This window comes from Cantharellus anzutake (assembly GCF_015039405.1).
Source record: "Cantharellus anzutake strain C23 chromosome Unknown EI90scaffold_15, whole genome shotgun sequence".
NCBI classification, from domain to species: domain Eukaryota; kingdom Fungi; phylum Basidiomycota; class Agaricomycetes; order Cantharellales; family Hydnaceae; genus Cantharellus; species Cantharellus anzutake.
In genome coordinates, this window is record NW_024066965.1 from 1,114,718 (window position 1) to 1,128,284 (window position 13,567).

Below are 13,567 nucleotides of genomic sequence, written 5' to 3' on the forward strand. Positions count from 1 at the left end.
TTAGCCCCACACCCCTGAGTCACATGTACCAGGTTGTATTTGTAATCATGTGACCAAGCAGCACCTTCCAGTACCACTTAACACTACCATACAATATACATCATTGTAACACTTTGGTGTGCTGAGCAACCCCCCTGAGACCTCACATCGATATAGCAGATACAGGTTTGCCCAGCCAAGTTGGAAGAGAACAGGGATGATGGTGCACATATGAGCACCAGTTGTGAAACAAACTGTCCCAGAATGAGTGAACACATAATATTCCATTTAATATGAGCTGTAGGGAAGCTCATCTGCACCAATTCCTGTTCGTAGTAGGTCAACTTTCTTGACAAAGATTTCAGACAATATGAAAGCTGCAAGACTTGGGTCATTCCAGTATGATGAGTGAGCCTTTCCCGGAAACATCAGAGATCCCTAAACAAGGGGCTAAACCGCTCCACTTACCGTGATCATATCTATGCAGCAAACTTGATGAGTGGACAATCCCAACAAAACACTCTCCTGGACTTACCAACATATTCGCTCAAGTTCCCTTCACCTGGCAAGTAATAATCCAGCGTTCCATGCGAATTCAATGCTTTAAATCTGGAGAATGGTCGGCCAGCGGTTCCGAGAAGTGGGTTCATTCGCTTACCTTCGCTCTGCTCTATCCCCTTCTAAAACCTTTGCCTCCGATCCACTATCTGGCAGTTCAATACCGACTTGCATCCCTTGATGCATTGTCGACCGTTCCAAAGGGGATGCTCCCGATGGAGAACCGGCCGACTTCCGGCGACTACCTCCGCTGAAGTCGAACAGTCTGCTCATCCTCGATCTCAAAGGGGCCAACACGGGTGTATTCACATTGGGTATCGAAGAAGGGGGCAGTTCGCGCGCTCGTCTATGTGAGGGATAAGCATCAACAGTTCAATTGAGGGGTGACGGGAAAGGTGACGCACTCTGAATCAACACATGGGTTCATGAGGTAGCTAAACAAGCATAGCTCGTGAGTAATCTGTCTTGAAACGGCTGTCCGGATGCTTACGCGACAGGATCAGCGGGATTGAACTGAAAGTCATAAGACCATTCAAATACGAAAAAGAACACAAGGCCGAGGATCGACGCACGATGTTGTAAATTGAGTCTGTCGCAAGGCACCCGAAGAATCCGACCCGATCTAGCTACGTTCCTCATAAATTACGAAAGCTAGCTGGCACCTAAAATAAACACACCGCTTCATCATTCGGGGAGTACATTGTTCGCTCACGGCCCTAGATATAGGCACATAATTAGACCAGTTCCTTCCAGTAAATTAGCACCATAAAAAATAAAACTACCTTCCGTGCTATCAGTTGAGTCTAGTGATGTGGGTCAATGACAACTAGTCAACCACATGTGGCAACTGACGCACATCGTGGATACGGAGAAAAACGGGCAGAGGACTACCAAGGTTAAACACGGTGCTAATGGAACATTTGGAAAAGCACGCGCTCAGACTCTAGGACAAGTGCCTTACCTTGTATTGAACAAAAAATGCTCCATCTCTCTCATGGCCTGCTTGGGCGGAACAGTGGACAACGGGGGAACGATGGTTGGTTGATTTGAAAGGATGTGCGCCACGAGGGCCGTACCGAGGGAATGGGCAACGAGATGCTGGAGAATATTTATTTAGAAACGTACCTCGTTGATCAATTAACTTACCACCCTGCCCTGTTTCTCAAAATTAGGGTTCCGAGCACACCACAGACGATATGTTCGGTTCCTGAAATCAGAAGGTCATTCACTTTCCAAGCACGGTGTATCAAAACGACAAACGCTTGGTAACAAACCTGGGCGTTTGTCAGTACTGTTTACGCACACTGATGAAGAGTTGCAACACCAACCGATTCAATCATACGTTCCCGATGATGGCTCATATATAAGGGAATATCCGTTAGAACACCATTTGTAAGCTCTCTTATGAAGCTGCGTAAAGGGTTATGAGCCCATGTTCGGCGTGTTGCGCTTAGAGAACATACGGGATGCTTCCTTTCGGGGTTATCTCAGATAGTGTAAACTCATTATCCAACCCATCTTTGGACCCTTTCTTGTCCAGATCGTATTTCATACTGGCACGCCACTGAACTGGAAGGAACTGAACACGCTTCGACCTCACGATGGAAGCTAAAGCGGGTGAGACTGATTGCTTCCTTTTGATAGTAGTGATGAGATCCCGCTGTAATGACGTATTCCCAGACGTACCGTGCAACGTTTCGGAACATATTTGTTGCGTAGACCTGAGGACGGTGGCGTCAATCACGACCGGAAACGTGTACAGGGTCTGCACATACGAAATTGAACGACTCGTATTGTGCTGTCAACTGGGTGTACATGGCGTCAGAATCAACAAATGATCACCAAATGGATGGACGTACACCCTGGCCGATTCCATGGACAATGAGGATCAAGTCGGTCACTTCATGAACATTTTCCTCCATCTTATTAGAAACTACTCTCTTGCGATTCGTGATGATTGGACCCTGATGACAATGTTCGGGTAGGGGGCTGGGGACTTTCGGACCATTTTGATACAACTCGAGGCTGGAATCTTTTACTGGTGGATCCCGAACGGCATGGATGGCCACTTCGTCACAGCCTCGGTACACAGTTGTTGGTCCGAAATCCTTCGTTCCTGAGAACATTGATGCCAGCCCATGGGTTGTGTGCGATCTACGTAAGCGGGTAATGAATATCGAAGATGAGATAATAGCTAATGATCATTACGTTGAAATCAGCTGAGCAGAACCAGCATTGTTGAAAACGAGAGTGTACTGCGTTCCTTCAATGGGATGCCGAAGTTTCTCTCGGCCCTCTGGCCCTAATTCATGCGCCGTGCGCAATTCGTCTTGATAGAACGGCTGTTTGGGTGGATAAATATATGAATGAGTGACATTGAAGATTGCAACCCACCAACCATGGCTTGATGGACCTTGCAAGCGCGAAGTGTAAACAGTCCATCACAAAGAATGCGAAATAGGCCGAGCTCCTTACATATACGCATTCTCAATCTTCTCGCTGAGTTCGCTTTCAACGGGACGGCTCTGCGGAAGTGAGATTTTGTCCAAGGAAGTTGGAGGGAGCGTACCTCGGTATACATCCATACAGCCCTCATTACGTCAATCGAGGGGCCACCAGTACTCCAGTAGATCGGTCGAAGCTTACCGATGGAGAATTAGAGGTAGGGAGTTTAATGACAACGTCCCCCATCTCGTACCTTCATGGTGCGTACGTCAACTTCAAACAGCTGTTCCTTCCCGACAGGGACACCCAGAGTGACATCTTCCGCCTCCACCGCAGCAACTGGAAAGCAAAGAGTCAGCGCCGTGAAGAATAAATTGAGTGTGACCCTTACCTTCTTGGGGATCAAACGGCTTCCCCAAAGGTATATGGTCATCCACAGTATCAACGGTTGGTGTATCCACGGGACCCTGAACCTTCAGGTTTCTCCAAGCCAATTCGCAAGCATCTGATTCAACGCGCGTGAGAGCCTTCCACGTTGGATTAGGGTTTAAGGTGATTGGAGCAATGGACAGCAACTCCGGGACGTCGACTTGAAACCATCGTACATGTATATCAGGGGGGTTAGAAGAGCTGTCGTCCATGACTTCCAGTTCCAAAGTAGGGTCAGGTGAATCGATGGAATTCACTGCATTTACAGCGGAAAACGAAATACAGTTATTCACGTGCCAATGGTTAGCTTTTTGTAAATTTGAGATTGTGAGATGGAATGGGCACTAAAAAATAAAATAAAATCGCGGATAGGACCCAGGCAAGGTATGTACATATTGACAAAAGATCTAAGAAAATAGATCAAAAATGAAAGAGAGTAAGCATAGACAAGAAAGTGGTCCATTCCCGGCACAATGGTTAATGTGACATGTTGTGACAAATGAATCAGGTGTGACATGTCTCATGTTGAACCGAGCAAAAGCTTGCAGAACACATTGTTCTGTTGCTTCAACTGCCTTTCTCCTGTGAATTCTCAGGGAGTCTGCATGCAGAGCCATTAAGGAAATTCAGCAAAAACAGCAGGTACAAAATTTGACCACTGAATTCCAAAGCACGGATGTAAACCCGGTGCTTGTTCACCAAAACAAACAAACATGGGCATGTGTGGTAGTGGCCTTCTGCTCCTTGGTAGCAATATGAGCACTGGGATGCACTGTACCATCATGGCCCTGCTCTTGGAAAGTGCAGGATGTGTCATATCCATACATACCCGATCCCGATCCGACTCCCGGACCCCCATCTTCACCACCTCCGGAGTCCTACCCCTACTGCCGTCCGTTCCGATACTCACCTTCAGACCTGACACCACTCCTCCTCTTACCCCTCATGCCACCTCCACCCTTCCGTCCTTCTCCTACCCTATCTCCGTCCGCTCCGATACTCACCTCGGACCGAACACCACTCCTCTCGCCACCCCCCTCCTCTTACTCCTCCTCTACTCCTCCTCTTACTCCTCCTCCTACTCCTCATGACACCTCCACCCTTCCGTCACTCTCCTACCCTTCCCCCGTCTGCTCCGATACTCACCTTTGGACCCAACACCTTCCCTCTCCTCCACTCCTCACCCTGCTCCTCTCTTCTCTCTCTCCCCTCTGGCCCTCTTCCACTGACCCTCTGCCAAGTTATGACCTTCCGCTGCTGTCCCTTACCCTGTACTTGGACACCGCTCATACCTTCGCTCTGAGATTCCATCATAATTCCAACCTCGGACTTTGACTCCACCTTGGCTTAAGTCCATTGCATTGGTGACCTCATACTACATAAACACCATTGCCAATATTCCTCGGACTTTCAACCCTGCCTCCGTAACCTCTGTAAGCTCCATGACCTCTGAGCTCCACAGATCATACTTGGCACTTTCGCCACTTGTAATGTATCTTTCGCATTTTCCCCTCATCCTTATTTGGACTACTGCTTCTTCCCATTCTAGCCAGTTAGTCATCATCCCACTTCACCTCATCCTCCTGCCCCTCTGGGCTTTGCCCTCCCTATCTCCTTTCAGATGTACCACAGGTTCTGACCTATGACCTTCAGTACCACTCTGCTTTCTTCTTCCCTTTGTCCCATTCGGATGCCTTTGTTCCAATTCGGACCCTCCTTGTTTTCCTCGTGCTTTTGCCCTCTCCATTATATACCGGCACTTGTACATACTCGTTTTAGGCCCTTAGTCTAAAATCGACCTGAAATGCCCCCTAGAGACTTCCTGCTCGCTGCCTATGAAATTAAGGACCAAATGGACAAACAGCAATGGCACAGTGCTCTGCTTGAGTCGCTGAGGCCAAGGTCCGTCCTTGCTAAGTCTCCAGTTCCCCTCCGGAATCATCCACCCTCGCCCAGTTCTAACAGGATGTATAACTTGTGTGTGCCCCATTAAACAGGTGAATGGCCTCTATAACTCCTTCATTTCATGTCTGATCTGGTCCATTTTTTGCGCAGTCATGGCTGTAGTCATAATGTACAAGTATGCAAATATTGGTGGAAAAGTGAGGATGTTATGTAGAAATTAACCATTGAGGGGTAGTAACCATTGGCATGTGAATAACTGTATGTATCATAGAAAGTGAACAAGGCTTTGGTTGGGAGCAAACTTTGTTGTTGTTGTTGTTGTCTAATCAGACAGTGTAAGCGCTTTTAGTGGAAATGGCCAGAACCCAAGCAGTCCTGGCCTGTGAATTGGTGCATGTGGGCATTGTGTGACCTTGTCAGGGACAGCTCCGAAAGCGGCGAGGTCCCTGTGTGCGGGACTCGGTGGGACGAATAGCGGCGATCCCGTCGTGGGGTGAGCATCCCTGACCACTTAGTCTGAAGTGGGAAGTTGAGAAGATGGCTGCTTCTTCTGTTCCCACCCCAGGCACTATTATATACATGCGGCTAGGGTCACGTGGAGGAAGCCATGTCATCTCCGCACACAGCCACACCTCCCTGGGTGTCTCCACAGGAGATCCCAGAGGTGGCTGCTCAGTAGGCAGGAGTGTGTGCGGCACGTGCGGCGATCAGGGGGGGGCGGGGTTAGGTATGTAGTGGTACATAGAGAAAGGGAAATCGACTGTAGGATAGAAATAGAAATAGAGATAGAGAGAAAGGGGAAAGTGGGGGAGGAGAGAGGGGGAGTGATAGCGGGGTAGTGCAGTACGGCGTGGGGTGCGGCACGGGGTCAGGCGGGTGTGCCCTGACAGACCTGTAATGTACAACAGAATACATGAATATCCAAATGTACACTTTAGTGAGATACAGGAAAAGGATACCAATACCAGACCAAAAGGCTAGGAATATCAGAGATTGGGTTGGTGAAAGGGGAGGTGGTGGGTAGATGTGACAGAAGGCAAACCAACTGAAAGAAGTAGCGAGACTTGCATGGAGTTTGCGCAAGGTGAAGTAGACCTACTTGAAAGCACAGTGCAATGTGAACTTAAGAATGGAGCTTAGATGCAGACAACTTGTCTGTGGTGCACATATAAGCTTCCAGCCCCTGTTGCAACCAACTGAGGACTTACCAGTCCCAATGGAGCAGATGCAAAGGCAGCACTGAGGGAGCAGACAGAAGGAAACCTTCTGCCAGTGTCACATGCATGTCAAAAAACACGTGAGGAACCTGAAAAACCCAGGATAGTGAACACCTGCAAAGTCCCATCCATGCTGCAACAATGCAGCACCATGCAGCACCATTTGGTGTCAATTACCATCAAGATTAGTCGTGTGAAATAAGAATATTAAACCATGATTATTATCCTGAAACTTTAGGCTGCTCATGAGAGCACCGAGGGCAGGGGTTGGAGAAAATAAAGTGAGAAAATAATAATCTACTGCTGTTTTCCATTCAATAGTCCATGTGACGAATTTTGGTTCCACACTCACTCATTGCACAAAGGCAAGCCTGGCAATGAACAGCTCATATCTCTGCAACCAGATGAGCTAGGGACTTGCAGTTTCTTCTGAAATGCATGTATTTTACTCCTACAGATTAATTAACCACCAATAATCCTAATTCTTGTTTTTTATAAATTCACATTTGTCACAATCCCCCCCATTTTCCTCAACAACAGCTAAATGGAAGAGATGAAAATTAGGCACTAGGTAGTTCTTGTAAATATCTCAAACCCTTTTTTTTTTCTAATTGATAGGACTTTTTTTCATTTCTTAATAAGGTTATGTGCCATTCTGGTGACTGACACAGTCCCCCCCACTTTCCTCAACAACTACTGAGTGAAACTCACACAGTGAGTAGTTCTTTTATATGTCTCACACCTATTTTTGTTTCTAATTATTGATAAGATTTTTTATCGTTTTTTAATTAGGGTGGGTGTTCAAGACAATGGGAGGGTGCAGTGCAGTGAAAGTCAGACAGTAAGTTCTTCTGGTATTTATCTCAAACCCATTTTTTTTCTAATTGATAGGATTTTTTTCATTTTTTTACTTTCATTGCATTCCACCATCCATTGTTGAGGAAAAGCCATCAAACCTGAGGTGAGCCTGCAATGAAGACAGAACCCAATTAAAAAACGAAAAAAATCCTATTGATTAGAAAAAAAAAAAAGGGTTTGAGATAAATACCAGAAGAACTTACTGTCTGACTTTCACTGCACTGCACCCTCCCATTGTCTTGAACACCCACCCTAATTAAAAAACGATAAAAAATCTTATCAATAATTAGAAACAAAAATAGGTGTGAGACATATAAAAGAACTACTCACTGTGTGAGTTTCACTCAGTAGTTGTTGAGGAAAGTGGGGGGGACTGTGTCAGTCACCAGAATGGCACATAACCTTATTAAGAAATGAAAAAAAGTCCTATCAATTAGAAAAAAAAAAGGGTTTGAGATATTTACAAGAACTACCTAGTGCCTAATTTTCATCTCTTCCATTTAGCTGTTGTTGAGGGAAATGGGGGGGATTGTGACAAATGTGAATTTATAAAAAACAAGAATTAGAATTATCAGTGGTTAATTAATCTGTAGGAGTAAAATACATGCATTTTAGAAGAAACTGCAAGTCCCTAGCTCATCTGGTTGCAGAGATATGAGCTGTTCTTTGCTGGGCTTGCCTTCATGCAACATGTCATATCCATGCAATCCCGACCTCCACTCCGGGCTCCCAGAACTCCAAACCTGACTTCCAGAGTCCTACTTCCCTTCTGCCACCTCCTCCTTGCTGACTTCCAAGAGGTTATCCCACCTCCGGCTCCAACACCACCTTCGGTCTGACTCCGGAACATTCCGGGTCCGACCTCATCCTTGACACCTTCCAGACGAGCACACAACACCTATGCTCCCAACTCCGGACCTCCGCTCCGGAATCCTGTTCGCATCTCCGTCTCTGGAACCTCCGGTCTTAGTTCCAACCTCGGATTTTGACCCCACCTCCGCTTATACCCATTGTATTGGTTAGCTCATTCCATTTAATTACATTTGCCAATATTCCGGAGTTTAACTTCCAAGTTCAGGCTTTCCAGACTTACGTCGGACCTTGCAACTATTGCATTGCTCCCGCTTCTCCAGGTTCCCAACGTGTTTCGGATATATCATGGGAAAATTTTTTCTGCATTCTTTTGAAAGAGGGAAGATAGAGGCAAAGAGAGTCACCTCTCTCTTGTTCTTCTTGATCTAATTGGTTGGGACTCATGTTCCATTCTTGTCCTCCTGTTGCGACTCTGGTTGTTCTGGTCTTGGGACTCTAGTTCCATTCTTGGCATCTTGTTGCAATTCCAGTCGGTGTTGCATTCCAGTTCTTGTCTTGGCTCCGGCCTTCGGGAAAGTCGAAATCCGAACAATATCACAATGCTTCTGGCTTGTGCTGTCTCTCGAATTCACAATGTTTTCCCACATGAGCTTCGGCCTTCTCAGCAACCTTCTTGTCTTCAGCTCCCATCTCCCACCTTGGTTCCGGCCTCCTTCTCAGCAACCTCTTGTCCACAGCTCCCATCCCACCTTGGCTCCGGCCTTCTTGTCCTCAACAATCTCGCACATTCTCAGCAACCTGCTGCTATCACAAGTACCAGCTGTGCTCGAACAGAGTTGTGGGTGCCCTGGGGGTGAGGTGGCACAACCTGCTCCCTCAGCTTGAAGTCCATCCTGAGTGATGATGGGAAGAACATCGGTTTTCCATGATGCCACCTTTTTCCTAGACTTCTTAGGTCTACCATGTGACTTCTTGGGTTTACCATGTTGACTTGCAGCTTTCTTCCTTGATGGTGGCAGTGCTGAGGGCTCGTTCATTTCCTCTGCCATGTGGTGAGATGAGGAACCGTGGACTGATGTTGCAGGGGAAGGAAGGGGGTTCAGTTGAAGCTTAAGCTTGGGAGGCAGATGGGACATGGCTGATGCAGAGGTTGACATGAACACTCAGAACAGGGGTAAGGCATGGGTCAATGCCAAGTAGGATGCTACAGTGCAGCTTCCTTGGCACCGAAATCCCCTTCTAGCAATAACATCAGCAAAAGTCCGTTATGCTCCGGAGCATCAAGAGTGGCTGGAGCATGTGGGAGACAAAACAGCAGATTGGGCACTCCTGGAGCCAATAGTGTTCTCCTGGGAGGGGGTTCAGGAGCAGCTGGGAGTGGTGAGGAGTATGTAATGTGCCAGGAGCAGTGGGAGGAAAATTTTGGTCTCTAAAAAGTTGAAAAAAAAAAATTAGGGAAAAATCAAAAAAAAATTCAGGAACTATAGTGCCTTTAAAGTGCTTTCAGGACATATAATTATTTGCAAAATTGAGGAAGAAATGATGGAGAAAAATGGAAAATACTTTCGGAGACCCGAGAAATAATGAGAACTGAATTGGTAGGAAAGTCTGAAAATTGAATAGGAAAGTGAGGGGAAGCCTTGTAAGCCTTGTTATTTTCTGCTGTTCTGATTTTTCCTGATTGTTCTTGGTCTCACTCCCAGCTGCTCCTGGACCCTCCCAGGAGCTTTCAGGAGCTTCCAGGAGTATTTAGGAGCAGCTGGGAATGAGACCAAGAAGAATCGGGAAAAATCAGAACAGCAGAAAATAACAATGCTACAAGGCTTCCCCTCACTTTCCTATTCAATTTTCAGACTTTCCCATCAATTCAGTTCTTGGGTCTCCAAAAGTATTTTCCATTAGCTGCTCCTGGAACCTCCCAGGAGCTTCCAGGAGTATCCAGGAGTATCCAGTAGCAGCTGGGAGTGAGACCAAGAACAATCAGGAAAAATTAGAACAGCAGAAAATAACAATGCTACAAGGCTTCCCCTCACTTCCCTATTTTTCAGACTTTCCCATCAATTCAGTTCTCATTATTTCTCGGGTCTCCGAAAGTATTTTCCATTTTTCTCCATCATTTCTTCCTCAATTTTGCAAATAATTATATATCCTGAAAGCACTTCAAAGGCACTACAGTTCCTGAATTTTTTGATTTTTTCCCTAATTATTTTTTTCAACTTTTTAGAAGTCCCTATTTTTCAAAATTTCCTCATTTCCCTCTATATCCCCCCCTCATTCCCCCCTCATTCCCCCCCTCATTTCCCCCCTCATTTCCCCCTCATTTCCCCCTCATTTCCCCCCCTCATTCTCCCCCATTTCCCCCTCCCCCATATTCTGCCAGCCTGAAAGTGATTAAGTTGCCAGATTAATCATATATCAGGCCATAAATTTTGATTGTGTATTGGTGAGTCTCAGTGTCCTTGATATATAGTATAGTGTTTGATCTAAATGTTAAGCAGTGTCTTGTTGTGTTAGTCTTGTGGTAGGAGGTATTCATGGGGGATCTTCCCTCCTTTTTTTTCCTTTTCATTTTCAAATGCTCCAGGAGCTCCCAGAAGCTTCTCACCCCTATACACTTTGAAGCATTTAAATTGTATTTACTGGATATGTTTGTGCACAAAGCAATGCTCCAGGCCCTCCTGGGAGTGCCCTGGAGTACCTAGCCAACTCCGGAGGAAATGGGCTGTTCCTGGACCAGCCAATCTCCTCCTGATTCTCCCAGTGCTCTCGATACTCTGGAGCACTCAGGAGCATAACAATTTTTTGCTGATGAACTTTGGGATGGGATTAAGTCTGCAACAAAAACTTGAAGCTCTCGTTAATCCCGCAATTTGCTACCAGTGCGAAGACCCAAGAAAACGATAAAATGACTATAGGTACAGGCAATAGTCAGTATCAGAGCGATGTGTGATTGTGAGAACATACTTTGAAGTTCAAAGCTGGAGGAAAATGATGAGCGATCCAGCACAAATACAGCATAATAAAGTCATGTGTGAAATTTGTTTACTGTAGTGTCACACCCACATAATGATGACACAAAACATGAATGAACATCCACAGTGCTGCAAAAATGCAGGGCCATATGGCACCATTCAGGTCGCTAGTTACCACAAGAGTATTGTACATAGGAGAGAAGACACAAACAGCCAAAACACAAGCTGAGGGCAATGAATACGAGGTCACAAATGATAATAACTACTGCCATGGTCATTGTCAAAGCCATTTGAATTTTCAGCATCAAAACGGGAATCAGTGGTTATATCCAGTGCTGCCAAAGCATCAGCGAAAGCACCATTCTCCTCAACCTCATCTGGCTCCAGCTCACCATCCTCATCATCATCTTGACTAATGTTGGAGTCCATGCCATTGTTCAAGGTTTAAAGAGCTGCACACTGAATATCCAAATGACAGAACAATAGACTTCTTTTGGCTGAGGTGGTGCAATTTTGGGCCAAGGAGGTGCATCATTGGAACAGGGGACATCTTTCATATGATCTTGCCATAGAAGGGAGAGTTGGTAAAGAGCATGAAGGCGATCAAGAGCAAGGAAGCCAACATCAACATTCTTGTCTCTTTTGCCTTCACAAGCAACGGAGGCATAGGCCTGATACTTGTCAGTGAGCCACTGCCAAATATTGTTCCACACTCAGTCAATGAATCTCTCGGTTGCAATTCTTTCCCTCCTGCACACAATGAATGCTCTCCCGGATGTTTGCATCCACCATCCAACTCAGGAGCGCATCCTTACCAGGATCGACATCAATGTACTCATGTGTCAGGGGATGACTCACGGGTCTCCATGACCCCCCCCCCATGGCCCACAACCCTAAAGGAACACAGCCCTGTCCAGGGCACACTGCTGTGGGTAAGAAGGTGAGAAGGAAGCTAACTTCTCACCTTCCCACAGTGGCCCAATATAATTGAAAACTTCCAGAGATATCTGGAAGTCACATGAGGCCCAAGACCAGGGGCCTGGGGCATCCAGCTGCACGGAGCGTCCGGCACAGGGCACACACAGGGGGTGCAACGGCCGGGTGTGCATGCAGATGCAGGTGCAAGTGCAGGTGCAAGTGCAGGTGTGGGCTAGGTCAGGGTGTATGCCCTGACATCATCCCAGAGATCCTGGTCAATGTCCAATTTCATGATAGTTTCTTTGCTAAGGAGGGGTGGAAGGTAGCTGTTCTTATTTGCTGGGCTAGAAAACTGTAGCCTTTTTAGGAGCACTAATTTCTCCTTGTATTTATGCTGTAAGTGGGCTAGGGATCTAACCCACTAGGAAAACAGGAAAGGATGGGGACTGGATTGGTACTCAACAGGTCAGGGAAAAGGGGGTAAAGGGAAATATGGTCCAGTGTGTTACAGTGCGTGGTGTACTCCAATCAGTCTCTCACCCCACCTCTCTGGGTGACACTAAGGTGAGAACTGATCTAGAGGTCTTCTTAGTCATCTTCTATGTCATACTACTCCCTACTAGCTTGGGAGGGGCAAACTCGGTGGTTTCTAGTCCAAAGGGAAAGGTAGATACATCCTCATGTACAGTATATATGAGAAATGATCAAATAAAAATAAAGGAAAATATCCGATGAGTCCCATGTGCTTAGGTGGGTCATATCGGCAACAAACAATATCGGAAAAAGGAAGGGAAAACAATAATCAAGAAAACAATAAAGCAATAAATGATTTCCAGCCAAAAAAATATCCAACTCTATCCATCACCAATCAACTCCCGCTAATCATGGATCCTAATACTCCTAAATGACGCGTTTCCAACGGTACCAATATTGTCCAAATCGGTGCAGTGGTTGCTGAGATAAGTGAAATCCAGTCTGAGTGTGTGTCAGGGCCCAGCCTCTGTCCAGGGGTGGCCTTACCTCAGAGCTGGACACTTGTGGTGTCCCAGGCAGCCAGGTGCTGGATCCTATCCCAAGCTCCTCAAACTCACTAAGTGGGGATTGAGTTGTCATGTATTATGGAAGGTAGCTACAACTTGCCTAAGTGGGGATTGAGTTGAGAAGAAGGGTAAGTTTCCCTATTCCCTGCTTGGCTGCTATAAAAGGGAAATGTACTGTACAGTTCGTAACGTGACTATGGGTAGAAGCCAAGCATGTTCCCATGATGCGGAAAAGGTGTCACATGGGTTAAGGCGAGTTGCTCACCTTGACCCACGTGATTTCTCCCATGGGTTCACATGCAGGCTGTAGTTGTGAGAGGTGTGTAAAGATGGGAGGATGAGGGAAGTGGGGGGAGGTCAGGGAAGGTGGTTCTGGGGTTGTATGGTCAGGTGTGGTTGCCCTGACAGTGTGGCTGTCATATCCATACAATCC

The 13,567-nt window shown here is 46.4% G+C and overlaps 3 protein-coding genes across 3 annotated transcripts; all 3 read right to left on the minus strand.

Moving 5' to 3' along the window:
* Positions 1–19: 19 nt before the first annotated feature.
* EI90DRAFT_3050073 (DDHD domain-containing protein) lies at positions 20–3,034 on the minus strand. The gene is made up of 21 exons (XM_039059738.1): positions 3,013–3,034; positions 2,932–2,950; positions 2,746–2,879; positions 2,397–2,691; positions 2,313–2,342; positions 2,224–2,258; positions 2,001–2,171; positions 1,866–1,947; positions 1,798–1,811; positions 1,684–1,744; positions 1,499–1,635; positions 1,394–1,445; positions 1,320–1,340; positions 1,215–1,253; positions 1,110–1,163; positions 1,028–1,050; positions 942–971; positions 638–883; positions 515–588; positions 448–458; positions 20–393 (listed from the first exon to the last, which is right to left on the minus strand). Coding segments are annotated over exons 1-21 (1,656 nt in total). The 5' UTR covers positions 3,015–3,034; the 3' UTR covers positions 20–267.
* On the minus strand, positions 2,885–3,674 carry EI90DRAFT_460114 (uncharacterized protein). The gene is made up of 3 exons (XM_039067649.1): positions 3,374–3,674; positions 3,107–3,321; positions 2,885–3,062 (listed from the first exon to the last, which is right to left on the minus strand). The coding sequence occupies exons 1-2, from the start codon at positions 3,621–3,623 to the stop codon at positions 3,209–3,211; spliced, it is 363 nt and encodes a 120-aa protein (XP_038918254.1). The 5' UTR covers positions 3,624–3,674; the 3' UTR covers positions 2,885–3,062; positions 3,107–3,208.
* Positions 3,675–8,644: 4,970 nt separating this feature from the next.
* On the minus strand, positions 8,645–9,340 carry EI90DRAFT_3014989 (uncharacterized protein; the record flags this gene model as incomplete). The annotated part of the gene is made up of 2 exons (XM_039056847.1): positions 8,645–8,770; positions 8,954–9,340. The coding sequence occupies 2 exons, from the start codon at positions 9,338–9,340 to the stop codon at positions 8,645–8,647; spliced, it is 513 nt and encodes a 170-aa protein (XP_038918255.1).
* Positions 9,341–13,567: the final 4,227 nt, after the last annotated feature.